We start from the raw sequence: 27031 nt of genomic DNA, 5'->3' as shown, positions 1-27031 counted from the left end.
AGAACAAAACTTATATAGACATTTACTCACCCAGTGTCCATCACCTCCACGAGCTCTCCAGCCGCTGCGCATGCCGATGACGTCACAAACAAATGACCCACCAGCACTCGAGACAGCCGGGGGGAGGAGGGCCGTGGTCAGAAACCCGTCCCATCACTATGACAACAAACTATACAAATGAAACAACATGACACGGATGTAGGGAAAGCTACGCTATGCATATCTATACTGAAATAGCATGTAGTAGGAACAATGTAATCCTGATACAATCATAGGAAAACACAAACATACATAAATAAATATTGTACTATGACCCAAAATGTCTATGCAATAGCTGAGACTGAACCTCATGATAAATAACGGAATATGGACATTATAAAAAGCAGGTTAGTGACAAATTCTCATTCAGACCAGAGGGCTGTACAGTCTGAAGTATATGGATCCATTTCGCCTCCTTCTGGAGAAGGATGCGTCCTCTGTCACCACCCCTGATATTCGGGGAACCCAATCTATCATCTTATATGTAATGCTCGATAAATTGTGTTGTTATTTTAGAAAATGTCTAGCCACAGGTTGGTCACCACCTTTACCCTCTAGGGCCGCTTCTGATGCTGGAGCGATGTAGCGCCATACGCTCCTTTAATTGACAGGTAGTTTTACCAATGTAGAGCATTCCGCAAGGGCATCTGATGTAATATACTACAAATTTACTGGAGCAGGTTAATGTAAACTTAATGGGGAATTTTTAACCAGATCTCGGGTGTACAAAAGTATCACCTATCTCTAAAAAACTACACGTGATGCATCCCGTGCACTTATAATTACCGGGTTTACGTGCCAAACAATGGCTGGGCATGGCATTAGAGAAATGGCTAATGTCATTGTGTACTACGATATCTCTAATATTTCTCCCTCTTTTAAATGATGGGAGAATAGAGGATCCCAGAAGGGCTGGTAACTGTTTGGCTGTAGATACTATAGGCCACGCTGTTTTAGCAATCTTCATAAGTTCACTACTCCCAGACGAGTAAACTTGTGTCCAAACTAACTTGTTCTGAGAAATCTTCTGTGAAGAAGCCTGAAGTGCATCTGTGCGACTTATAGCCAATGCTTGATCATGTGCATTGATGAGTGATTTGTAATGATATCCCCTTTTAAGGAATTTGACCATCATGTTCTGAATTTGTAGCTTTGCTTCATTCTGATCACTACATATCCTCACCACTCTCAAAAATTGTGTGAAGGGAAGTCCACATTTTAAAGTTTCAGGATGTTGGGTATCTGAAGCAAGCAGAGTATTTCTATCTGTATCCTTGTAGTACATAGAGGTCTGAATAATGCCGTCTTGCTGGAGATTGATGGAAACATCCAAAAAGTGGATACAGGTATAGCTGCTTTCTGAGGTTAATTTAATAGGGCAATCCTGTTGATTGATGTTGTCTATCAGGTTGTCAAAATCATCATGTGTGCCCTTCCAGAGCAGGAAAATGTCATCTATATACACCTACAGTATCCATCTATAGATTGTGTGATAGTTGGATCTGAAAAGTAAAATTGTTCTTCAATGGCAAACATAAATATATTCGCCAAGCTCGGGGATACGCCTGATCCCCGAGCGTTGAATAAAGATCTTTTTATCAAAAATGAAGTAGTTCCTCGTCAATGTCCATGTTAATAATTGAATAAAAAAATCAATCTAAGGACCTTTGTATTCCGGTTTGCCTGAAATGCATTTACAAATAGCTTCTATACCCTGTGCTTAGGGAATGCTCAGTAGCGGCATCAGGCACGGGCAAGCCGGTCCGTCGCCTGGAGCGCTACTGTTTCCGGAGGGCGCAGGAAACGCCCACATCCCCCTCCCAGCGCTATAGGAGATATTTAAGCTCAGGGGGAGGGAGCGGAGGAGGGAAGGGGTGGCAACACAGGACGGCGCTGGGCGCAGCACAGCCTAGCGCCGGCCCTGGGAATGCTAGTGTATAGACTGGCTACGTCAATGGTACACATCAAATGAGGTTCCACAAGGGGTGATAAAGCCTGCAGTTTTAAGATAAATGATGTGGTGTCCTTGAGGAAAGATGTTTCTTTCTGAATCAGAGGTTGCAGCAAATGGTCCAAATATTTTTAAATACTATAGAATAATGAGTCCCGTGCTGCTATAATGGGTGGGCCAGGTGGGGATATGGCATCTTTGTGTAATTTGGGGATGGTGTATAACACTGGAATTTTAGGATTTGCTTGCGTAAGTGCATCTCTAGTGTAATGACTAATGTTGCTATCCTGAACAGATAGTATTTTGTCAAGTTCTTTCTTAAATAGCATGGTGGTATCTGCTGATAATAACTCATATATCCTAGTCTTGTTCAATTGGTTGTAGATCTCTGCTTTGTAAGAAGCTAGATCCTGTACCACGATGCCACCCCCCTTATCAGCAGGACGGATGGTAATGTCCTGCTATGAGCCTACATTTTTTAATGCCTGTCTTTCAAGATAAGTCAGATTGGAGATCTTGCTGTCTGAACTGTGATGGTCATTTTGAATAATGTCCATGTAGTTGGTGAAACATTTGATGTTCATATTTGACGAGAGAGGGATAAAGGTAGACGTTTTCTGTATAGGATCAGGTTCCAAAATGCTCTTTTAATTTCATGCGACGATCGAATTTAAACAAATCAATCTTATTTTGGAAAACATCCAGTTGTTTGATAGGAACAAAAGACAATGCTTTGTTGAGTACTTTTAATTCTGTTTCCGTGAGTGTTCTTGAAGATAAATTGAAGACTACCGTCTCCGATTGTACATCATTTTTAGCCTGTCTTGCCCACTGACCTCCGCACCGGGTGTGGGTTCTCTGGTGAGAACTAGAGTGGCTCTTGTAGCTACCCCTAAAGGGGGCCTGCTGCTGGAGGAGGTAGTGGCTATATCGGCACATTCTGGCTCACTAGACGAAGCTGCCCCAATGGACTGTTCAGTTTCCAAAGGGAATCTTTTCAGTTTGCGGAATTTTGTTCGTTTATCGTGGTTGGGTCCGCTGTTATAGGCCCAGCTGTATACACGCAGCTCCGCGTAGTCACAGATGATTGTTTGCAGTTTAGACTTTTTAAATTGAACCAACTCGACTCTATATTTATCAATTTGATCCTGTAATTTCTTACACCAATCTTGGGAACAATCTGCCTTGATATTGGTGAGATTTTTTTTTTTTCAAAAGTGTCAATCTTTTCTTTAACTGTAGTCAATTCTCTCCGTGATTCCCCTATGACTAATAATATTAAATCATAGGAGCATTTATTCAAAACTGCCGCCCACCGACGACAGAATTCAGGATCGTGCCGACCGATAGTCGGAATATTGCATATCTTAAACCCACGCGGTATCCTTTTATCTCTATAATAGTCTGATAAAGAAACACCATGGAGATAGTAATCGATTTCGCATTTTTTTCAATCTGGCCAGTTGTGCCACCAATTGTTCCACCAAATCTACATTAGATGAATCCTGTAATTTATCTTTAAATAGTATGCCATCTGCATCTGAGTCAGTCAGACATAACTGTTCTCCTGGAGGTAAAGATATGTCCCTAAATCCTGTGGTGTCATCCGTAGCGGACATCCCATGGGACTATACAGATGTGAGATAAGTGAACACGCAGTGAATGAGCAAAAATCGTCTGATAAACAAAAAAAAAAGAGGGTGCCTTGACAAGAATCCGTAATGCACCACTGCAAAGTGGCCAATCTGGAAACAAATATAACAAAGCAAATAGGTCCGGCGCTCCCAAATAAACTACTCTAATGTGCCTGGGTGCCAGTCCATGGGTAAATGCAAGGATGTGAAGAAAGGAGGGCACTCGGCAGGATTCAGCAGCGTAATCAAAATAACAGACCAGACGGAGCCGGTAAGTAGTGTCAAACTTTCAGCGTGTTAGTGCTTTTATCAAGACATGCCAATAATATACAGAACAAAACTTATATAGACATTTACTCACCCAGTGTCCATCACCTCCACGAGCTCCCCAGCCGCTGCGCCTGCAGATGACGTCGCAAACAAAGGACCCACCAGCGCTAGAGACAGCCGGGGGGGGGGGGGCCCGGGTGTCTGGTCTGTTATTTTGAGCCCTCCTTCTGAAGAAACCGGGAGTGCTGTCCCAGAGAAACGCGTTAAGGCTTTTTTTGGGCTGTACACAGCCGTTTATACACCTGCTTATTTACTGTCCATTCCTGACTTGGAGAGCCCCAGCCGAGAGGAGACTTTCTGATACCACGCCGGCCCGAGCTACAACAACAGCAGTTGTAAATATACAAGTTTTACTGACGGCTGGACGAGCCCTCTGCTCACAGGCTGAGCACTCACCGTGGGGATTTCTCCATTTACCATTCTTCCGAGCTGGGCCCCCGCATACACTGTCAGCGGCCGTGACTTCCAGCTCTCTCCACAGGAGCTGTGGTCAGTGTGCACGGACTGAGTGCATACAGCGGATGTCCTCGCGTCAGAGACCGATTCAAGTACAGACACCGGGGACCATGCACACGGACTGAGTGTACTTATTGAAGATTTGGACACATATCCAGGCAAAGGTGAGCCCCTTATCCATCTCATTTTATGTCTCTCATTTCATCAGCCTTTTTGGAGATTTATTCAATCAGCCTGTTGATTGGTCTATATACTCTAATCAGTTCTTATTCTATCAGTGGATATTACCATTGGACTTTTTGAGTGACATTGGCTTTTATATTTATATATTCATCCTTTAGAGAGATCATCCATCTCCAACACACCTCCATCTCTGAGGGATTGCAGTGTACTTTTATATTGTTACATACATATTGCTTTATTGATTGCAACATTATCATTAAATTGTTTGTATTTTTGTTCTACAAGCGCTACTTTGTTTCCTTTTTCCACAGATAGAAATACTCTGCTTGCTTCAGATAGCCAACATCCTGAAACTTTAAAATTTGGACTTCCCTTCACACAATTTTTGAGAGTGGTGAGGATATGTAGTGATCAGAATGAAGCAAAGCTACAAATTCAGAACATGATGGTCAAATTCCTTAAAAGGGGATATCATTACAAATCACTCATCAATGCACGTGATCAAGCATTGGCTATAAGTTGCACAGATGCACTTCAGGCTTCTTCACAAAAGATTTCTCAGAACCAGTTAGTTTGGACACAAGTTTACTCGTCTGGGAGTAGTGAACTTATGAAGATTGCTAAAACAGCGTGGCCTATAGTATCTACAGACAAACAGATCCCAGCCCTTCTGGGATCCTCTATTCTCCCATCATTTAAAAGAGGGAGAAATATTAGAGATATTGTAGTACACAATGACATTAGCCATTTCTCTAATACCACGCCCAGCCATTTTTTGGCACGTAAACCTGGTAATTATAAGTGCACGGGATGCATCACGTGTAGTTTTTTAGAGTTAGGTGATACTTTTGTACACCCGAGATCTGGTAAAAAGTTCCCCATGAAGTTTACATTAACCTCCTCCAGTAAATTTGTAGTATATTACATCATATGCCCTTGCGGAATGCTCTACATTGGTGAAACTACCCGTCAATTAAAGGAGCGTATGGCGCTACATCGCTCCAGCATCAGAAGCGGCTCTAGAGGGTAAGGGTGGTGCCCAACCTGTGGCAAGGCATTTTCATCAATACCAAACCCCCCCCTCCCCCGGCTGTCTCAGCTGGTCCTTTTGTGGCAGGACTGAAATGCAGTGGAAATGTTGCCTTTGGGATTAAGGGTCTGATTCAGACCCGCTCGCTGCCGGAGGCAGCTCGCAGGTCTGATGGGTGTTTTTTTTCTTTCTTCAGGCTGCTTGCAAAGCTGTGGGTGACCACCCACAGCTTTTGCGAGTGGCCTGGAGCCCATCGCGATTATCGCAACCATCGGGCTAGCGAGGAGACCCTGTGGTAGGGTCTCAGCTCTCGCAAGCACGAGTGGACACTAGTGATGTCAGTAGGGCCGCCCACAAATGCCAGGCGTTCCTAAGGGAATGCCTGCGTTTGTGCAGCCACCCCCCCTCCCCACCTACAAAACGGGGCGAGCTGTCAATCAACATTGACAGCCGCCCCGTCTTGAAGCAAGACCCGTAGTGACGGAGTAGCCGTCGCTGGACGGGTCTTGCGCATGCGTACGCCAGAGGCAGCACATGCGCAGTGGGGGACCATCGACCCGCTTGCGAGCACTGTGCGCTTGCGAGCGGGTCTGAATCAGGCCCTAAGTTCATTGTCATGGCAAAGAGGGACTTTGCAATTAATTGCAATTCATCTGATCACCGCCGGTCCTGGTTGTGAAAATACAGAGGACAAATGACGTAGGGGTCCCCTGTATTAAGCACAACCAGCACCAGGCTTTTTAGAACCAGCCCTGGTTGCCAAAATACAGGGGACAAATGACGTAGGGGTCCCCCGTATTCAGCTTAACCAGCACTGGTCCTGGTTCTGAAAATACAGGAGAAAAAATTTGTAGGGTTCCCCTGTATTTACCAGAACCAGCACTGGACTTTTTCTAGAGCGGGGCTGATGCCACAGCCAGGGGAGCACTTTCACTGGGCCCCCCAGCCGAAGCATTAACCCTGACTGCTATTCAGCCCAGGCCGGGGATCCCTGGTGAGCTGGGGACCCTCCCAATAAAGGTGTCCCCCTCTCCAGGACACCCCAGGCCTCTGGAGCAGTGGGTGCCAGGTCTATAGTGTAATGTGGTGTAAAAAAATAGAAGTATAATATTGTCTTTTGCAGTAGTACTACAGGCCGCAGCAAGCCTCCCCCTCATGCTGGTACTTGGAGAACCACAAGAATGAGTAAGCGGGGCACTAACAGCCCGCAGGTACCTATAGTACCCTTGTAAAAGAAATATTTTTTTAAAAAAACAGACACCGTTTGTTTTATTATTTTATTGTTCTGCACCTTCACCTGGGGGCGGCAGCCTTTAAGCTCTTTTTAATGGCTGCAGCATGCCCCAGCACTTCCACGGTGACTTCACCTGGAGGGCGCCGCCCATCAAGGACTTCATGCTGGCTTTATATAAGACAGCCAAGGGGGCGGGGCGATGACGTCGCGAGCCATGAATGGCTCGCAGCAGCCATCTTTAAATTTAATAAATGGCGCTGAGGTGCCATTTTTGAAATGGGCACACAGTGTTTTCACCATATAAGTCAATGGTGAGAGCAGCTTGTTGGCTGAGAGGCGGAAGGCTTACCTTGCCTGGTTTTTTTTTTTTTTTTCTTTACAAGACCCTGGATTGCCTACATGGAACGAAGAGGACCGATCCACGCATAGGTGAGGTGAGTATGGATTTTTTATTACAGGTACACCATTGGATTATCTACATTGAGAAGAAAACCGATGGGCTACAGCAGGGATGGGGAACCTCAGGCTCGGGGGCCGTATAAGGCCCTCTGACTCATTTGGTCTGGCCCTCTGAGCTTTTTTCTGCTAGTCTCAACTGGCTAGCAAGGTGCCTAGAATGGCACCCTGCAGCCAGAATCTATGCAGCAGTGCCACCTGGAGCATCCTTAGGACGTTACAGACGGTCACACTGCTGCCTTTACAGGTGAAGGTCGTGATCATCGGGCTTGCGACGAGACCCTTGTGGTAGGGTCTTGTCCATCGCAAGCCCCAGTGAGCTTCTGGCTCTAATAGAGCCGGAAGCTCACTACTGAGGCCGCCCCCAAAAGGCAGGCGTTCCTTCGGGAACGCCTCCGTTTGGCCAGCCATCCCCCCCTGCCCGCCTCCAAAACGGGGCGAGCTGTCATTCACAATCGACATCCGCCCCTTTTTGGTGTGAGCTGGCCAGGTATCGTGAATGCGCACGCCGGAGCCGGCTCCAGCGTGCGCATGCGCAGTGGGGGACCATTGACCCGCTTGCGAGTCTGAATCAGGCCCTTTAATCCCAAAAGCAACATTTCCACTGCATTTCAACCCTGCCACAAAGGACCACCTGACATCATGTCAATGATTCTATCGTTAACACAGGTGAGAGTGTTAACGAGGACAAGGCTGAAGATCACTCTGTCCTGCTGATTGAGTTAGAATAACAGACTGTAAACTTTAAAAGGGAGTTGGAGCTTGAAATCATTGTTCTTCCTCTGTTAGACATGGTTACCTGCAAGGAAACACGTACAGTCATCATTGCTTTGCACAAAAAGGGCTTCACAGGCAAGGATATTGCTGCTAGTAAGATTGCACCTAAATCAACCATTTATCGGATCATCAAGAACTTCAATGAGAGAGGTTCAATAGTTGTAAAGAAGGCTTCAGGGTGCCCAAGAATGTCCAGCAAGCGCCAGGACCGATTCCTTAAGTTGATTCAGCTGCGGGATCGGGGAACCACCAATGCAGAGCTTGCTCAGGAATGGCAGCAGGCAGGTGTGAGTGCATCTTCATGCACAGTGAAGCAAAGACTTTTGGAGGATGGCCTGGTGTCAAGAAGGGCAGCAAAGAAGCCACTTCTCTCCAGGAAAAAAATCAGGGACAGACTGATATTCTGCAAAAGGTACAGGGATTGTACTGCTGAGGACTGGGGTAAAGTAATTTTCTCTGATGAATTCCCTTTCAGATTGTTTGGGGCATCTGGAAAAATGCTTGTCCGGAGAAGGAAAGGTGAGCGCTACCATCAGTCCTGTATCATGCCAACAGTAAAGCATCCTGAGACCATTCCTGTGTGGGGTTGCTTCTCAGCCAAGGGAATGGGCTCACTCACAATTTTGTCTAAGAACACAGCCATGAATAAAGAATGGTACCAAAACATCCTCCAAGAGCAACTTCTCCCAACCATCCAAGAACAGTTTGGTGATGAACAATGCCTTTTCCAGCATGATGGAGCACCTTGCTATAAGGCAAAAGTGGTAACTAAGTGGCTTGGGGAACAAAACATTGACATTTTGGGTCCATAGCCAGGAAACTCCCCAGACCTTAATCCCATTGAGAATTTGTGGTCAATCCTCAAGAGGCGGGTGGACAAACAAAAACCCACAAATTCTGACAAACTCCAAGCATTGATTAGGCAAGACTGGACGGCCATCGGTCAGTACGTGGCCCAGAAGTTGATTGACAGCATGCCAGGGCGAATTGCAGAGGTCTTGAAAAAGAAGGTTCAACACTACAAATATTGACTCTTTGCATAAACTTAATGTAATTGTCAATAAAAACATTTGACACTTATGAAATGCTTGTAATTTTACTTCAGTATACCATAGTAACATCTGACAAAAAGGTCTAAAAACACTGAAGCAGCAAACTTTGTGAAAACCAATACTTGTGTCATTCTCAAAACATTTGGCCATGGCTGTATGTTTGAATAAAATTTTACTTTCTACGGTGTGTGTGTTCTGTGGTTTTTTAATATTGCTTTTGCTGTGGAACTACAGGTACCAGCAGGCCTGTAATGCCCCACATGCTGGTACTTGTGGTTCTCCAAGTACCAGCATGTGGGGTAGGCTTGCTGGGAACTGTAGTTCCACAGCAAAAGACAATGGGCTTCATTCAGAGCCGCTCGTAAGCGGCCGTTCGCTCGTTCCGAGCGATGTTCACACATCTGCGCATGCGTACGGTTTGTAATACGCATGCGCGAACCAGTCAGTGTGGCCGAGAATCGTTTGTTCGCTATATAGCGAGTGCCTGCTATTTTGAGTGACAGAAGGAGGCGTATGTGGGTGGTAACAGGGGAAGGTGCTTCAAAACGGGGAGTGGAGATCAGAACGCAGGCGTGCTTAAAGGTCAAAGCGGGCGTTTTATGGGTGTGCATAATACAGCAGCGTCATTGACCACGTCACTGGGTTGTTTTATACTCTGAACTGCTCGCAATATAGTGGTTGAAAAAACCAACCACAAAAATAGCGAGCAGTTCATACGCTGAACGATGTACTCGATTAATCAAATAGCGGACATGACGTATGATGCGAGCGGCAAGGGGGCGTTTTGGTCAAAATTACAACCGCAAGTTTTGCTCGCTCGTTCAGACTTAGAGGCGTGAATAGACCGCAATGAGCGAACGGATCATTTGAATAGCCACCCCTTGTTTTTGAACGAACGACCGCAAATAGCGAGCGGCTCTGAATGAGGGCCAATATTTTAACTCTTTACTTGCAACACAATTTATATAATCAACCCGGCACCCACCGGCCAGGGGTGCCAGGGGTTGCCCCGGGCTATTAGCCTGGGGTGCCCTGGAGAGGGAGACCCCTTTATTGGGGGGGGTCCCCAGCTCCCCCCGGCCTGGGCTGACTAGTGGTCAGGGGTGATGCTTCAGCTGGGGGGCCCGGTGAAAGGGCACCCCTGGCTGTTGCATCACCCCCCCTGCTAGAAAGGGTCTGGTGCTGGTAAATACAGGGGGACCCTACACATTTTCCCCCTATATTTCCAGAACCAGGTCAGGCTCAGAGCCCAGTGCTGGTTGCGCTGAATACGGGGGACCCCTACATCATTTGTCCCCTGTATTTTGGCAACCAGGACTGGTTCTGAAAAGCCTGGCGCTGAATGTGCTCAATACGGGGAACCCCTACGTCATTTGTCCCCTGTATTTATCACAACCAGTACTGGGTCTCCAAAGCCCGACGCTGGGTGTTTTTGTCGGGGGGGCACACAATTTTTTTTTTTTTTACATAATTACTTTGTTTTAAACACAGAAGCACAGATGGGTCTCACTGACCCATCCCTGCTTCTGTGTTTGTTTATTTAAACACAGATGCAGGTATCATGGATCTTTCAGATCCGAGCCTGCATCTGTCTGCTGCTACCTCCCCCGGGTCCTGCCACCTGCAACCGCACTCCCGCAGCTAATGCCTGCTACCTCCCCTACCCCAGCCGCAGCTGATGACCGATTTCTTCCCTGAGCCCACCACCGCTACTGCTCGCAGAGGACAGCCATCTTGGTGCACCCAAGTGAAGTCACAGTGAGTACACCTGCTGGAGGCTCCTACTGAGGCTGCACAAGGAATTGAATCTTCCTTTCTCTATAATGGCGCAGTTGTAAGGTAATCATTTTAAAACTGTAACTTTCTCAATTACCTGAACCCCAAAAGACCCTACCCTGGAACAATAGCTACCTAATAAAATAAACCCCAAGTCTAAATTTGCCTCCTACCCTTAGTTTTGCCTTCCCAAAAATCCCCCATGGAGAACACCAGAAAAGTTGTCCTGAGTGCCAGAAAAAAGTGACAGTTGGAAATTTAGATTACTCCCAAATCCTCATATTTTTATGTTTTTTCCCTAAAATTTGGCATGCAGCACCGAGCAACAGCTCTACCCGCCCGTGCCAAATTTCAGCCTGGTACCTCCAACAGCTTTTGAGGTGTAGCCCCTTAAACACCTTGCCCCCCCCCCCTCCGGAATTCTCTATGGAGATTCCCGTTTTTTTCGATTCAGCCCTTATAATCTAGATTTATATATATATGTAGATATATATAAAGGAAAGAAACATATCTGTCACCCACTGTAAGTAGTGGTTACTTTCCTCCGTTGGCCTCTGTAATAAGCGCTGTATATATATCGCTTTACCATAATATCCCTTTAAACGGGGACACTCATGAATTACGCAGCTTCTGTAGCTAATTAAAACCAGCTAAGATGCAGTCAGCCAGCCACACAGCCTGTGTAATTCATCTGTACAGTATCTCGGTTTGATAGTATAAGATCCACCACAGCAGCCAGCCCAGTGCCAGTAAACACGTGATTATAGCCCCGCCTCCTGTCCCCCTTTAGCACCTGCCTGCCAGCCCCCCACACTGCAGCACACGCACACTGCCTGACAGGAAAGGAGGAGGCGGGAGCCAAACACGCAGCTCGCCCAATCACAAATGCAGACACGAGCAGACGCAACGGCTGCACGGCCTCAGCACCAATGAGCGGCCGCATTACATCTGGGCAGCGTGTGTTTCAGTATTTTGGGCAGAGTTTCTCTGGGGGGGTGGAGGAAGGAACAAGCCCAGGAGTAGTATATACTATAACTATACTATAGTCTCAGTGCTGGTTACTGCTGCAGCCCGGGCACAGGGGAGGCCGCTCCTTTGTTATTGCTCAGCCTCCACTGGGGAGGGGATGCTCTTCTGGGTAAGCTGCACAAGTCCAAAACACTGGGCTCCAGCAATATGAAGGATGGAAGAAGACGAGGTGACCATCAGGGAGCAGAACTTTCACAGCCAAGTTAGAGAATGGATTGTAAGTATGCTCCGAGCAGTCTGTCTCATGTGTATGTGTGTTAGTACTGTCAGGTGATGATGTTGAACTGTCACTTTGCAGAGGTTGGGACTGTCCCCTGGAAGACACATCAGGTATATGTCCCCCTACGTGACCCTGGATGGGAAATATACTGGGGGGATTATCACATTCTAGTGCCCATCGGGCAAGTAACCACACGAGTGTATGCTGTGGCTTGTATATGTCTATTTGGCATTGTCTGCAATAGTGCCCCATCTAGGTACTGTGGGGTCTATGTACTAAGCATTGGATAGCGATAAAGTGGATGAAAATAAAGTACCAATCAATCGGCTCCTAACTCACTTTACAAGCTGTGTTTGAAAAAATGACAGGAGCTGATTAGTTGGTACTTTATCTCCGTCCACTTTCTCCCTCCCCAAGGCTTAGTACGTAGACTCCTTTATTTGTTCACTTTACACTATGGTCTTCAGGCAATTACTGCTTAACACTACTTTGTAATGAGCTACTTAAATGCTGCTTACTGAGTATAAAAGTACTGGGTACTAATGTGAGGGGGTATATTGTTTTGTGAAAACATCATTTGAACATCAATAAACCAGTTTATTTTGGGCCTGATTTTGTAAGCATCGCAAGTGTGATTGCAATAGCGATTACGCACGCAGTCACTGCCATAGTATGCTAATCCATAGCGATCGCTATGCCGTTGCAGCATTACAAATGGACGCCCACTTTACCTTACACAAACATGTAATGTTTAGCAAGACTGCGAAACCATCAGTAAATCGAGAACCATCGCAGCCTCACGCACACTTGCTCAAGCTCTGACCTTACTTAGGAATTGCTAACTTCATCGCACGATATGATTCCTAAGGCTGCGTATGGCATCGCAGCGGCTAATTTATGCATTCCCCTGCAATGGCGGTCAAACGCACTGGCATGTCTGCGTTTCGCTGACCAGCCCCCACAAATGGCACTTCCTGTCAATCACTCTGCGATGGGTTTGCGTAGTCACTGCTATCGCAGTCCTGATCACAGTAGCCGGTTTGCGTATGCGCACTGCGATGCATGTGCAGAACCCAACAATCGGCTGATTGTGTGCATAATCGAAGTTGCGATTGGTAGTGAATCAGGCCCTTTATGGTTTACTTGCAACACAATTGTATGGAGGTAACTCATAATACAAATGTGTCCACATACATCTAACCCCCATGCGCTACAAGTCGCATTACACACAACACGTGAACGTCATGTGACTTTGCAGCGCTGAACGTTTTTTCGTGCAACTTTTTCTCTTCAATTACGCTTTATTTACACAGAATAGGTAGCACAAGCAGGTTCTGCTGATTAAAATGATATGCAGCATGTCTATATTCTGTGTGCAGCTATGGGTGTACTATAACTGCATTCTACGTGTCAGCGGCTATGACACTGCAACATATCGTTTCTCATGCAGATACACCTGCAGTTGCACACAGAATATAGGCATGCTGCACATCATTTTAATCAGCAGAAGTGGTTTTTGCATCCTATTTTTATCACTGTGTGAAAAAGACGCGTTTGAAGGGAAAAAGTCACACAAAAGAATGCTCAGCGCTACCAAGTCCCGCCACGGCATGGCACGACTGGAAGGGCTGTTTAACACGCAAGGAGGCTAGATGTATGTGGACACATCTGTATCTTCCCTTTAACTTCTGTTGAATCAGAATAGACCATCCCTATAGCACCAACTCACTTTCGTGTTTCTGACTAGCATGCTGATGTACCTCTGTATATGAGCATTTTCACACACACTGGCGTGCAAATGTCGGACACAACAGTGCTGTGAAAAGCATTTATTTCAAGATTTAAAAGTGTGTCCTTTATTTGCATATTGCGTACCTATCCTGTGGTAGGCACTCAGGCATTAAAACTGACATATAGTGGTCGAGTGCTGGATCTCTCTATCTCTATCTATCTATCTATCTATCTATCTATCTATCTATCTATCTATCTATCTATCTATCTATCTATCTATCTATCTATCATCAATAAAAGTAGTTTGGATTTGATGCCAGATAAACCATCACTTCACAGATATCAAAATGTAGGACATATCTACATTTTCCAGACCCCCCAGCAGGTACTACTAGTATTACCAACTGTTCCATTTTTAAGATCCACATGTGACCTGGAAATCGTGAACTCTGTAATTTACTCTGTAATTTCGTTTTCTGTGTAAAATAAATAATGTTTGTCGTGACCGCCAGCCGTTTATGGGCGGCCCCACTGACATCACCAGTGATGTCAGTGGGAGAGCTTTTGGCTCTGTTTGAGCCAGCGGCAACGAGACCCTACCATAAGGGTCTCGTCGCAAGCCTGATGGTCTTGACCATCGCGACCATCATCCTGGCCGCTCGCATTAGCTGTGGGTGGCAACCCACAGCAATGCGAGCGACCAGGAGGCCGCTCCAAAAAATAAATAAAAAAAACGCCCTGATTCAGAGCGAGCGCTCTTTCAGAGCTTCCAGCTCTGAATCAGGGCCGATATACTCTCATAGCTTTTTGTAAAATTTCTTATAAAAGCCCACAAGTCTTAAAATATAAATTGCCACCTATATAAGAGTTGCTAAAATGTGCGAAAGTTTCAGGTTCTTTTAAGAGCCAGATACAGTTTGAGATACACTTGTAATTACAAGGTTAGAATGAATCCAATGCACAGCAGGTAACTTGTATGTAAATCTACTGAAGGTTGCTGTACGTGAGCATTTCTGGCTGAAATGGCTAAAAATGGAAAATAGGGCCAGATTCAGGTTGGATTGCAACTGCACGCAGACTCACTGCGAAGGTATGCTAAACCACTGCAATCGCTATGCCGTCGCAGCACAACATAAGGACGCCCACCTTACCATACACACATCCGTAATACTTGGCTAGACTGTGAAACCATCGGTAATATGGAGCACAATCGGAGCCTCACGCACACTTGCACAAGGTCAGACCTTACTCAGGAATTGCTAGCCTTCCGGTACGCAGTGAGAGCTCAAGCTGCGTATGCCATCACAGTGGATAATTTCTGCACGCCCCTGCAGCGGTGTTCAAACGCCCTGGCACGCATTCGGTTTTTCCGACCACCCCCAAACGATACTTCTGCGATGGGTCTGCGTAGACGCAATCGCACTGAGGCATATGCGCACTGCAATGTATAAACAATCGGCCGATAGCATATGTAATCGCAGCTGCAATTCCAACCTGAATCAGACCCAATAGCTTATAATAATAATATGGGCATCTTAAATTTGCAGTACCTTTGCATAAAAGCATGTATGCCAATGTGTGTGGCCTCTTGAAGCTGGGCTGTGTATCCTGTTGCTTACGACCCCAATGGGAATTGCAGAATTTTATTTTATTTTTTTGAGGTTGCTGCGTACACCTTTACTGTTATCTCTGTGGACAATGACTTACTGGCCGTACAAGTGTTTTGCCTCCATTCAATGATAGACTGTATTGGAGATTATTTAATGGTTTCCATTCATGGTTATAGCCTGTCAGCATGTAAGAGACAGCAATGAGGGATGAACTGACAGGTTAGTTTAACACCTGGGGAAGCATATACAGACAAACATGCATACCACCATATAAATTCCACAATTTTATATTTATTTATAAAATAATAATGTATTTGCCTCTGTGTACTGCCAGCCTGTGTACCCATGGCATGAAGTACCAGCTGGTTTTCCTCCTCCCCATTATGTTGTATATCTCATGGGAACAATTACTAGTTTCTGGCATTGTTTGCGAAACAACATAGTATCATTCTGTGATATTACTGTGATAAGTACTCTCAGATGCTATTCCTATAATGACCTGGTGATTTTGTGACGTATTTGCCTTATAGAAGTGTGACGTCTATGTAATAGTGTGTTTAAGACTTGTAGAAGTTGGTCCCCATTTCTAATAGACAAGACCAGTAGTCGCCTGGCACCAGTCATTAATTCTCACAGGAGGGACTTGTATCAGTCACCAGGGTGCATTATGGTGGAGGCTGGGAATTCATGTGCTGCACTACATGCAAACAAATATTAAGTGTTTTGTGTATTTAACATTAAGTGACATTTGACTAGCCAGAGGAGTGGAAAGATGGATTAAAAGCAAAGGTAAATATATTACTTGCATAATGGCCAAAGAAATTTACTTTGAGGCCTGCATACATATTTCTTTCTTAATTGTGTTGCTTGTTCTCTACATTTGCAGTTAAGGGGGAAATACATTTATTGTGTGTGTGTGTGTGTGTGTGTGTGTGTAACTTCTTGTCGGTTGCAAATTTATCATTGATTGCATATGTAACATGAATTCTAACAAAAACAAAATAATTACGTGCACATGTAAAATTGCTATATGTGTGCTGGTCTGCGCCTGAAGCATATGTACCAGGTTTACGTCCGGAATAGGTAAGATGCACATTTTAAGTTATTATTTTTTTTATTTTAATAGTCTATTAGACATTTGCTTTTAGGTGGAAATAAAATAATATCAAAAAAACTCTTGTAATCAGCAGGCACAATTCTCATGCATGTAAAATGTAATTGTTTGTTTATGCTAAACTACACTTGCAAAATCATATAATATATACACAAGCAATACACAATAGCACCTATCGGCAACAGCTGTGAATTTGCAATCATACAATGAGAAGCGCTTAACTGATACAAATTATTTGGAATTTTGTAGAAGTTTGAAAGTTGTATGGGTACTGTAATATAATTTATATGAAAGTGTTTGATAGAATCCTTTTTTCTTTCTTTTATTACATTTCTTTAGTGAGTAGCAAGTTTTATTCTTAATTCTTGAGCATTTTGTCTCAGCCCTCTAAACAGGTTTTATATTAAAGTTCGGCAGCACGGTGGTGTAGTGGTTAGCATTGCTGCTTCACAGTACTTATTTCTTGAGTTCAATTCCCAACACAGGTCTTATAAGTGTGGAGTTTGTATGTTCTCCCCACGTGGATTTTTTTTCCCACACTCCATAACCTAATGACAAAAAATGTAACCCTAGTGTGCATGTGCATCCATGTGGTAGGCAATATAGATTGTAAGCGCCATTGGAGAATGGACTGGTATGATAGACTAAATATTCTCTGTGAAGCACTGCGTAATAGGTGTATTCTATGTGAATAAATAAAATGCTACGTTCTTATTAGAGTCCAACTCCTGTAGAAAACCCTGACTGTGCCAACATAGCTGTCTAATAGAAATTGCTAGGAAGGATTACAGAGGCCTCATACCAGTTTCACATTTTTGTTTATATCTACTTTGGCAACAAGCTGTATTATACCCCTTTTACTATATTATATGTATTATACACCAGTGACCCGGTGATCCGACCCGGCTAGCTTGCAGGGTTAAGCATGGGTCGTTCCCGTGTCACCCTGGAGTGTAAACGGCGCGTGCTGGGTCACGATGACCTGGGGTCGCGCTACATGCTAGCTGATTGGCCGCCTTCAGTGGTTCTCGTAGATGACATCATCTCCAAGCGTCCACTGCAATCCCAGAAGATCCGGATCACTGCAGACCCGAGTCCGTTGTGAACGGTGCCGACCCAGGCATAACCCGGGTTGGCACCGCAGTGGGAAAGGGGTCTGTCCCGGGTCTGATCTGGGTTGGAAACGTGTTCCAAACCCCGGGTCAGACCCGGAACTTTTGGTATAAAAGGGGTATTAGTGTATTGAGCGCTCTTTGCTTTGTGCTTATGGAATATCTTCCCAAAAATTGCTGACATGTGTTGACTATTTCAGCCGTTTGTCAGTCATACACTATATCTGTCTAAAGTTACACCAGTGTAGTGTTCACTCTAGCTCCGGCGGCAGGCAGGGTGCCGGAGCTAGAGAGGGCAACTTTGTGCGCGCGGACGAGAAGGGGGCGTGGCCATAAAAGGGGGCGTGTCTATAAGACGCATCCCCTTTTTATCATAATTGGGGGCATGCCCGCCACTTACGGACATGCCGGGCAGCCCCCAAGCGCTGTAGACAGGGGGAACAGATGCCGGGCGCATGCGCCCGGCGTCTATTCTCCGGCGGTGATCGGGTCACCGCACATTTCTCCACCCGCTGGACACTGCGTCCCGCGGGTGAAGACTGCACCCGCAGCCTGTGAGGGCAGGGTGCTTTTTGCCCTCCTTCTGGAGGGCAGGGTGCTTTTTGCCCTCCAGAAGGAGGGCAGGGTGCCGCACCCTGCTAAAACAGCCTAGCGGGAACGCTACCAGTGTGAATTAGCCATGCCCTTATGTACGTATAATTCACACCCTGCCTTTTGAAAGCCTACATACATGAACTAGCTACTATATTGTGGACAGATTTGTAATTTTGTCCAAATTATTGTGTCTGAAAAGTATTCAGGGATCCATAGTAGGTTACAATAGCATTATTTTAGATTAAAACCTAAATTCTGTATTTCTCTGCATTGGAATAGAGTCCTGTAGTGTACTGTGCTGTTCATTAAATTGTTTAAAAATAGTAACATGCAATTAAAATCAGAACATAATGTTCCTCCATAATAGCCTGTTTGGGGCTTTCACTAACCTCCCTACATTAATCCCTGTGTGGGTGCTGTATGCCTCAGCAGGAAGGAGCTGTGTGAACACAAATAAGGGATTGGAGGGACACATGTAGCCCTATGGCTACCTGTTGATCATTACTGATTTAGGGACTGATTCAGAGACTGACACAAAGGCAATTACGCACGCGATTGTTTGCCATTGCGTATGTGTATAAGCCGCACTGCGCATGCGCAGCGTTCGCACTGCGATTACAGATGCGCTTAGGAATCCATCGCAGAATGAGTGACAGGTTGTCAGTGTTTGGGGGTGGTCTGAGAATGCAGACATCTGTCCATTTAAACACCATTAAATGGGCGTGTATAAATTAGCCACTGCGAGTCCATACGCAGCTCTGCATGTCAGAAGAGCTCACAATGGTGTGGAAGGTCTGAAGGTCAGACCTGCCGAGATGGCCACCGATGTACGGTGATGATACTGATATTTACGCAGATATGCGTCGTTGCACACCGGTAAGAAGGCAGCAGTCTTCATGCTCTGGTGATCTGTCCAAACAGTAGCATATTTTTGCAGCTGCATTACGTCCAAAATTGCAGCTGCGTTCGCATTAGCGTCCATCTCTGCATCAGGCCCTTAGACCATTGCAGGTTGAGGAGCGTTTCGCAATGTCTGTCGCACACCTCACTCCTGACAACCCATTGTTTGTTTGTTCGTTCACACAGTGGGGCAGCTACAGAGTCGAACTAATGCTTCTAGCGTGAATTGGCGGACGCTAGTACGGGCAGTACAGATTCATACATGTTTTTTTACACTTAGGACTGGAGGCAGACATGACTGGGAATTCTCACATAGAGTACAAAGAACAGTGAGGGCGCGCTCCAGGGAATGCGGGATATGCAGATCCTGATGTAATCGAATATACGGATTTTTGGAGATGAATAGTCTGCACCTACTATATGGCAGTTACCAAGTGGGCACATGATGATGATGACTACTTGTAGCAAACCAGGCACATATCCTTTACACGTAGAAGTGGCCGCATATTGAGAGATATGTACAGCTCTGTATACACATTATACACATTTTTTTTGTGTGCATGCTTCATTTCAGTAATGTACGCCTGATATACTTCCAACTCTGTGTCAGCATCTGTGTGTTGTCCGTCTGCCAGCCAGAAGTGTGTGGGAATGAGAGGAGCAGCAATGGGTAGGCAAGTCAACAGGTTATTATATGTACTTTACATGTTTTATACACGTTTGCAATAAAGCAAGAGCACTTCCACATCTGGGCGATACTTTTATCTAAAAGTTATTAATTGGTCTATTACATTTTGGGATCATTTTGCAAGAATGGACACTGCCTGATTGGTATAAAGAGACGTAATTTTACTGTACCAGAGACTGCAGTATCATTGCCACAAGTTCATAAACCCACATGTCCAGAGGGAATGGGTATAGTAGTTCCTGACCCTAACCCCTCCCCGCTAACTGACCTAAACCTAACCTATCCCCCCCCCCCTGCAGCTAACACTAAGGGCGTCCGGCTTATCTTCGTTCGGGCATGCGTCGTCCTGGATTTCGGCGTCGGTATTTCGACGCCTATAATAACTCCCTTGTCGCAGTCGCCAGTCTCTTAACTACATCCCATCCAGAGAGCAGGAAAACATATGTTTTATTGAACAGTTGCAGATTGACAATGGACAGTATTTGTAAATGGAGCCCCCCCCAATGCCTGACTGCACATCTTGGAGGACATAAAAAACATTTGCTGTGTTGAAGGGCTGAGCATGCACTATGACATTGATATGAGATTTGTAATTTATGCTCCAAAATCTTGGCTTTTTCTTGGTGGCAATTTATTTTAATTATTCTTGAGTTTAATTAATAATGGACAGCTTGTTCTGCATTGGGAAGCTGCTGAAGCTTGTATGGCTTGTCAGAAACTTTTATCTTTGGGAATTCATATCCCTGATCGTCCTGGCTCCGTTTTGAGGTATGGACCTGACAGCTGTCACCAGTAAAGTGCTGACATACTTGTGAGTAAAACCACATTATTATGTAGATATAGCAATCTCTGAATTGCTTCCGTCAAATTAATCTCAACTTGTTCTTAGCACAAAGGCGAGAAAATAACTCTATTTGATTTATAAATACTTCAATTGGCTTTTAAATGGATATTCACTCTTTATACGTAGATATTTCATATTTTAATTGATAGCCTGAATGTATGCCCGGTTTTAAAATTTACTGGCTGATCATCTCATTAGTGTTACAAACGGCACCATTTTGTCTTTAAAAATCCATGATTATAGAGGGATGGTGGCGGTCTGGTCTGCTCCTTTTTTCTTAACCCAATAACCTGTAGTATTTATAATTTCTTCTTAATGACATTAGATGAATGAAACTCCTCTACCTTGTAGAGCAGGCTGTGGTAGATCAGCGATATAGAGATGTTCATTAAGACAGTTTTACAGTGTAAGTACAGTTTGTTTCTTAACAAAATCTGTCAAGTAAGCTTATGCTGGGTGCAAGCTACTAGATATATCTTTCGATCGATATATCGGTAGCAGATCTGCTTGTGTGTACACCTAATATGTCTGTGAACTATGTCGCCCAACTCTAACGTTTCTTTGTTAAAGGTATGAGTTCTGAATCAGAATTCTACTTTTTCAATATCTCAGTGATTTAGGCTGCCTACACACTGCCGTCAGAATTATTAGTTTAGATGCTTTTAAGCTAAATTTTATGTAAACCGATGTGAAAAGAAAACCTTTACAAGTCAGACCATTTGTATTTCTAAATGCTTTTAACTTTTGTTGCTTATTTTTATGCCACTTGTTTTTAAGTGCATTTGATGTGTTTCAATTCATGAGACTATCGTTGTCTGTAAAAGCATATTAAAATGCAAGTAGTGAAAGCGATCCGATGCATATGTTTAATTTGTTTTTATCCACATAAAAATGTAAATGTGGTCACAAACTCCACAGGAGTCTTTTGCGTTAACCGGAGTGGACATATTTATATATTATTCCTCTGGGCATTCCTATGAGTACACTGAAGAGTAGGTGCCTGTTGTCTCTTTACCTGCTCTGCCACTTTTTCAGTTGCATACATTCCTTATCAATTGGCCACACAGCTAAGATATTGTACTGTGAGAAGATTATCACAATCGGCAGAAACAGAATGTTTCAGTCTGATAAGATCTCCACTGCCTTCTACAAAATGGGGAAAAAGAGAATGCACAATAGTGTTCACTTGTAGGCTATGCCCAGCACTCCCGGATGTCCTGGGCTGCCCCCAGGCTAGCAGGAACAATTTAAAAAGTTTTCATGCTGTAAGCATCATGTACCCAGCATAGTGGCAGACCAGTAACTACAGGGTACATATACCCAGGGATTGGGCTGCACTGTACATTTATCCAGGGATGGGGCTGCAATATACATGTTCCCATGCTGCTGCACAGAAGATGCATTAAACATGTGCCCAGTGCTGTGGGGCACACGGGATGCCACATAGCACTGGACACACAGGGATGTAGGGATGCCCTTTGCTGTGGCCCACAGAAATGTGGGGATGACCCTTGTGGAGGTGCAGGGAGAAGTTAGGATGCCCCACTATATGTAACACTGGACAATGGGGGTGTGCTGCAGTTCTTGCTCACCCTTGGTGTATTAGAAGCCTTCAATCTCCCAGCCAGGACACACACCTCCCCGGTACACACACATCCCCGGTGCACTGCTTGACCTGAACCCGCCTCCAATCACACTCATCTGCTCTCGGCAGTGAAATGCGGCTCCTGATCACCACCTCGAGGTTAGTCCAAGACTTTTCTTCATCCACTAACCTCCCTCCAGTTCCTGAGCTAACTGCAGAAGAGGTCAAGGCTGGCGGCTGGTGGCGGCTGCTCCGCGGACACAATAACAGCGGCAGCAGAGCAGACCGCACTGACCAACAGCAGCTACACGCCAATCACAAGCCAGGACAGGAGCTTCAGCCAATCACGTCCCAAGCAAGACTGGGCTGTTGACTGCCGACTATGTGCAACAAGGGCAGGGCCAGGTCCAGCACTAAGGGCCTGGTTCAGACCCGCTCGCAAGCAGGTCGACGGTGGCCCAGTGCGCACGCACAAGCCTCGTAGCGAGTGAGAACTTCACTCGCTCCGGGGCTCGCAAAAAAACGGGGCGGCTGTCGATGTTGATCGCCAGCTCGCCCCGTTTTGTTGGGGGGGTGGCTCCACGAACTGAGGCGTTCCAGTGATGTCAGTAGTGGACTTCCTGCTCTATTAGATGGATACTTGTGGCAATAAATTGGCATTCCTACATTTAATCAAATAGTCCTACTGATTGTTTACATATAAACTGTCTATATCAGCTAATTTGTGGATGTGGGTCTTGCCCAATAATTAGCATAGTACTCTCAGAGATTTTGGTGACCACGCATTTATCATTTTAAGAAGAGGGACAAATGTCAGAGATAATCTTGACCTATACATTGGCAGCAGGTAATTTCATTAATCTCGCTTCTCCTTGTTTGCCAATTAGACATGCCTGGGGCAGGTGCACCCTAGGATTTTAATGATCTCAAAAATAATAAAATCTCTTTCTCCAATTGTCATATCTCTTATTTTTAATATATATTACTGTGATATTTACCATACTTCTTTCTTTTTCTTTATCCTCAGGTCTGCTTTCTTATGTTCACCATTTTATACATTGTGTCCTACTTCATTATCATGAGATACAAAAGAAAAGCAGGTAAGAATTCTGCCAATGTATTTTATTTTTAGAGAGATCTTTGTTTTCTCAATAGCCATATGCTTGTCCCATTAGTTCTACTGGATCCTGTCAACCTTTATGTACAGAGTTCTTCCTAATGCTATGTTTGTTTTCCTCCTCCAAATAGGAAGTGTTACCCAGAGATTTGTGGGTCACAGGGACCCCTCACTTTAAAATATTGGGATCCTGCTCCTCTGTTTCTGGGTCCCATCATATATTATAAGAGTGGGTAGCAGTTGGGACAGTGCTGGGGCCAGGTAGCAGTTGTGGTAGAGGGGGTTAAGGGCAAGCAGCAGTTGGGTAGAGCTGGAGGTAAGGGCAGGCAGTGCTGGGGATAGGGAGGGAGTAAGTGCAGATAGCAGTTGGGACAGTGCTGGGGGGCAAGGATGGGGTTAGGGGCAGACAATACTGGTGGCAGGGAAGGTGTAAGGGTAGATAGCAGCTGGGGCAGTACTGGGGAGGGAATAAAGGTAAATATCAGCTGGGACAAGGAGGTGGGTAGGGACAGGTAGTAATGGGGGTAGGGAGGAGGTCAGAGTAGATAGCAGCTGGGTCAAGGAGGGAGTTAAGCACAGGCAGTACTATGGGCAGTGCTACCGGATATATCAAGCCCAGTTAATACTTTCTCTAAGGCCTGCAGCGCTGCACTGCTGACACGGGGGAGACACACACCTCTACACACAATGGTGTCACAATGATCTCCGTAGGCCAGTCTGCATGTGAACATCCCTACCATGCAGGGTCGCTACCTGCATACGCTTGGCTGTCTCCCCAGGCACAAATGCCAGCCGGGCAGTGTAGGCAGGCATGGGGTGTCACTCTGGCTTGCTCATCTTCTAAAAGTGGTTCCTCGGCAGTTTGGGAATAAAATACACGCTATAGCTGTTTTGTTTTTTTGTTTAAACCAGTTTTTTTTTTTTGTATTAATGTTTTAATGACAAAATAATTTAATACTGTGAAACATTGCTATGTATTAGAAACCTTGATCAATGATGATTAATGCTTTCTAACTTTAACAATACAAAGTTATTAGGATTTTTTATCTCATCAAAAGAGAGCCAGACTATGTATTTCTTCCTTCCACTTATTTCAGTAGGACTGGAGGTTTTGAATTGAAATAAACCTGAAGGAGATTAAGCCATGAGGTGCTTCTCTGTGTATTGCCTCTTTGATGTGTTGGAGTTGTTTACCCTTTGAGGATGTTTGGTGTGGTTTTCTCCTGTCCTATAGGATTATTAGGGAGGATTTTGTGGAGTATTAGCTGATGTTGGGCAGATTTAGTACCTCTCTGATCTGGTTCACCGTCCCTATTTCTCTGTTTGTGAACTTACTGTATTGGTTCAGCTCACTCAAATGAAGGCCACAAGCAGCAAGAATGTGGAATAATACCAGAGGGATTTCCTTTTATAATAGGTTTTTGTTTTTTTTATAAATAATTGGGTGGGTGGGTGGGTGGGTGGGTGTGTGTGTGTGTGTGTGTGTGTGTGTGTGTGTGTGGTGTATGTATGGGGTGTGGGGAAGTGTGTGTGTATATAATAAATATATATGTAGAGTCCACTCTAGGTCCGGCGGCAGGCAGGGCACATCTGCGCACCTGAAGAGGGGGCGTGGCCAATTAAAGGGGCGTGTCTTTATGACTCGTCCCCTTTTCGTCACTCTTGGGGGCATCCCTGGCACTTATGGATATGCCGGGCAACCCCCAAGAGCCGCGGCCACTGTGAATGGATGCCGGGCGCATGAGCCTGGCATCCATACACCGGCAATGACTGCTGCTCTGCCGGTTTCCCCACCCGCGGGACACTGTGGCCCGTGGGTGGAGGACAGAACCCGCAGGCTGGTTCAGGGGGGTGCCGCGCTGGAGGGCAGGGTTCTTTTCTGCCCTTCAGAAATAGGGCAGGGTGCGGCGCCCCGTTGAAACAGCCTAGCGGGAACGCTATATATGGTTTGGTATGTGTGTATATTTAGACTAGACTATCCCCATGTGTCCATATCTTCATCCTAGGTAACCCTCTTACTCCTTCTATACTCTCATTTATGTCTGATCACCTGCATCTCTCTCCTATACTTACCCCCTACACCTCTCATTTCCCTGCTACTCTTTCACTCCTGCTTCCATCTTACCCCCTGCATCTTACACCCATATTTCTCACTGCCTGCAGCCCTCTTTCACCTCCTTCCCCTTTCCCTAACTGATTTCCTCTCACTGTCACAACCTGCACCACTAACTGCTTCCCTCACTCACCCCCTGCCCCTCTCTCTATATGCACTGGGACAGATCCGGGAGCATCCTGGCTTGCGGACCAGCTGCCAATTAAAAGAAGGGGTGGCTTTTTAAATCTGGTGCCAGGAGAAAACTGTAGTATATGTACCTGAGTTACTCCTGAAGAGAACAGTAGTATATGCGCCTCAGTTACACCAGGAGAGAACAGTAGTATATGCGCCTCGGTTACACCAGGAGAGAACAGTAGTATGTGTGCCTGGGTTACACCCGGAGAGAACAGTAGTATGTGTGCCTGGGTTACACCAGGAGAGAACCGTAGTATGTGTGCCTGGGTTACACCAGGAGAGAACAGTAGTATGTGTGCCTGGGTTACACCAGGAGAGAACAGTAGTATGTGTGCCTGGGTTACACCAGGAGAGAACAGTAGTATGTGTGCCTGGGTTACACCAGGAGAGAACAGTAGTATGTGTGCCTGGGTTACACCAGGAGAGAACAGTAGTATGTGTGCCTGGGTTACACCAGGAGAGAACAGTAGTATGTGTGCCTGGGTTACACCAGGAGAGAACAGTAGTATGTGTGCCTGGGTTACACCAGGAGAGAACAGTAGTATGTGTGCCTGGGTTACACCCGGAGAGAACAGTAGTATGTGTGCCTGGGTTACACCCCTCTGTCTCTGCACCCATCAGTGTACCAGATAGAGTACATTACTGAAACCTTGCTTGACCCTTTGACCACTTTAGTAAAGTTTGGAGTCCATGGACTGTGCACTTTAAGGCAGAATTTCCATTTTATGTTGTCTAATTTTATATAATAATATCCCTTCACATGAGTACAGCCCCCGCTGCTCACTTCTTTGATAGGCACATATTTACCTCTGCCTCCAGCTTTAGCAATCTTAGAGTCTCTATATGTACAAATTGACGCCCAGTTTGTTGTTTGTCAATTCTCACTGAACATTAATTGTTTTCTGTTCTGTCGGTTTTCCCCATGTGCAGTGCACCCCCTATCCCCCTCCCACAAACACACACCACCTTCCTGCGACGCCATCTTTCCAGCAATATTATCGGGAGGATGGCGCATATGGCAAAGAGAGCAAAGCTTTTGAGACAGTGGCAGACTATTTGCTATCACCTGAGATGCCGGCAGATTATGTAGTGGGGAACCTCTGTGCAGCATACAATGTGGTCGTTTATGGGTCCACATTGTATGCCGCACACCCTGCACCAATTATAGATACATCACTAATGGAGCTAATTACACATACGTCACTACGTAGGCACTTTATGCTGTAAGGACTCTTATAAAATAATTACTCTAGAATTCTGGAGAATGCAGTGGAATGGT

At 45.4% G+C, this 27031-nt stretch overlaps 1 protein-coding gene across 2 annotated transcripts in view; it reads left to right on the top strand.

Annotated features, from left to right (window-relative positions):
* Nucleotides 1–11740: 11740 nt before the first annotated feature.
* The window catches only part of LMBR1 (limb development membrane protein 1), a 187529-nt gene continuing 172238 nt past the window's right edge, over nt 11741–27031 (top strand). The window contains exons 1-2 of one of the 2 annotated variants that reach the window (XM_088450376.1): nt 11741–12164; nt 23373–23445. In XM_088450376.1, coding sequence (XP_088306502.1) covers nt 12102–12164; nt 23373–23445 — 136 coding nt within the window. In that variant the 5' untranslated portion in view covers nt 11741–12101. The remainder of the gene's footprint in view (nt 12165–23372; nt 23446–27031) is intronic. The other variant, XM_088450377.1, reaches the window with a different exon arrangement.

Source organism: Taudactylus pleione, unplaced genomic scaffold (assembly GCF_031769625.1).
Source record: "Taudactylus pleione unplaced genomic scaffold, aTauple2 ptg000517l, whole genome shotgun sequence".
NCBI lineage: Eukaryota > Metazoa > Chordata > Amphibia > Anura > Myobatrachidae > Taudactylus > Taudactylus pleione.
Note: the sequence above shows the minus strand (reverse complement) of the source record. Positions and strands in the feature narration are given on the sequence as shown.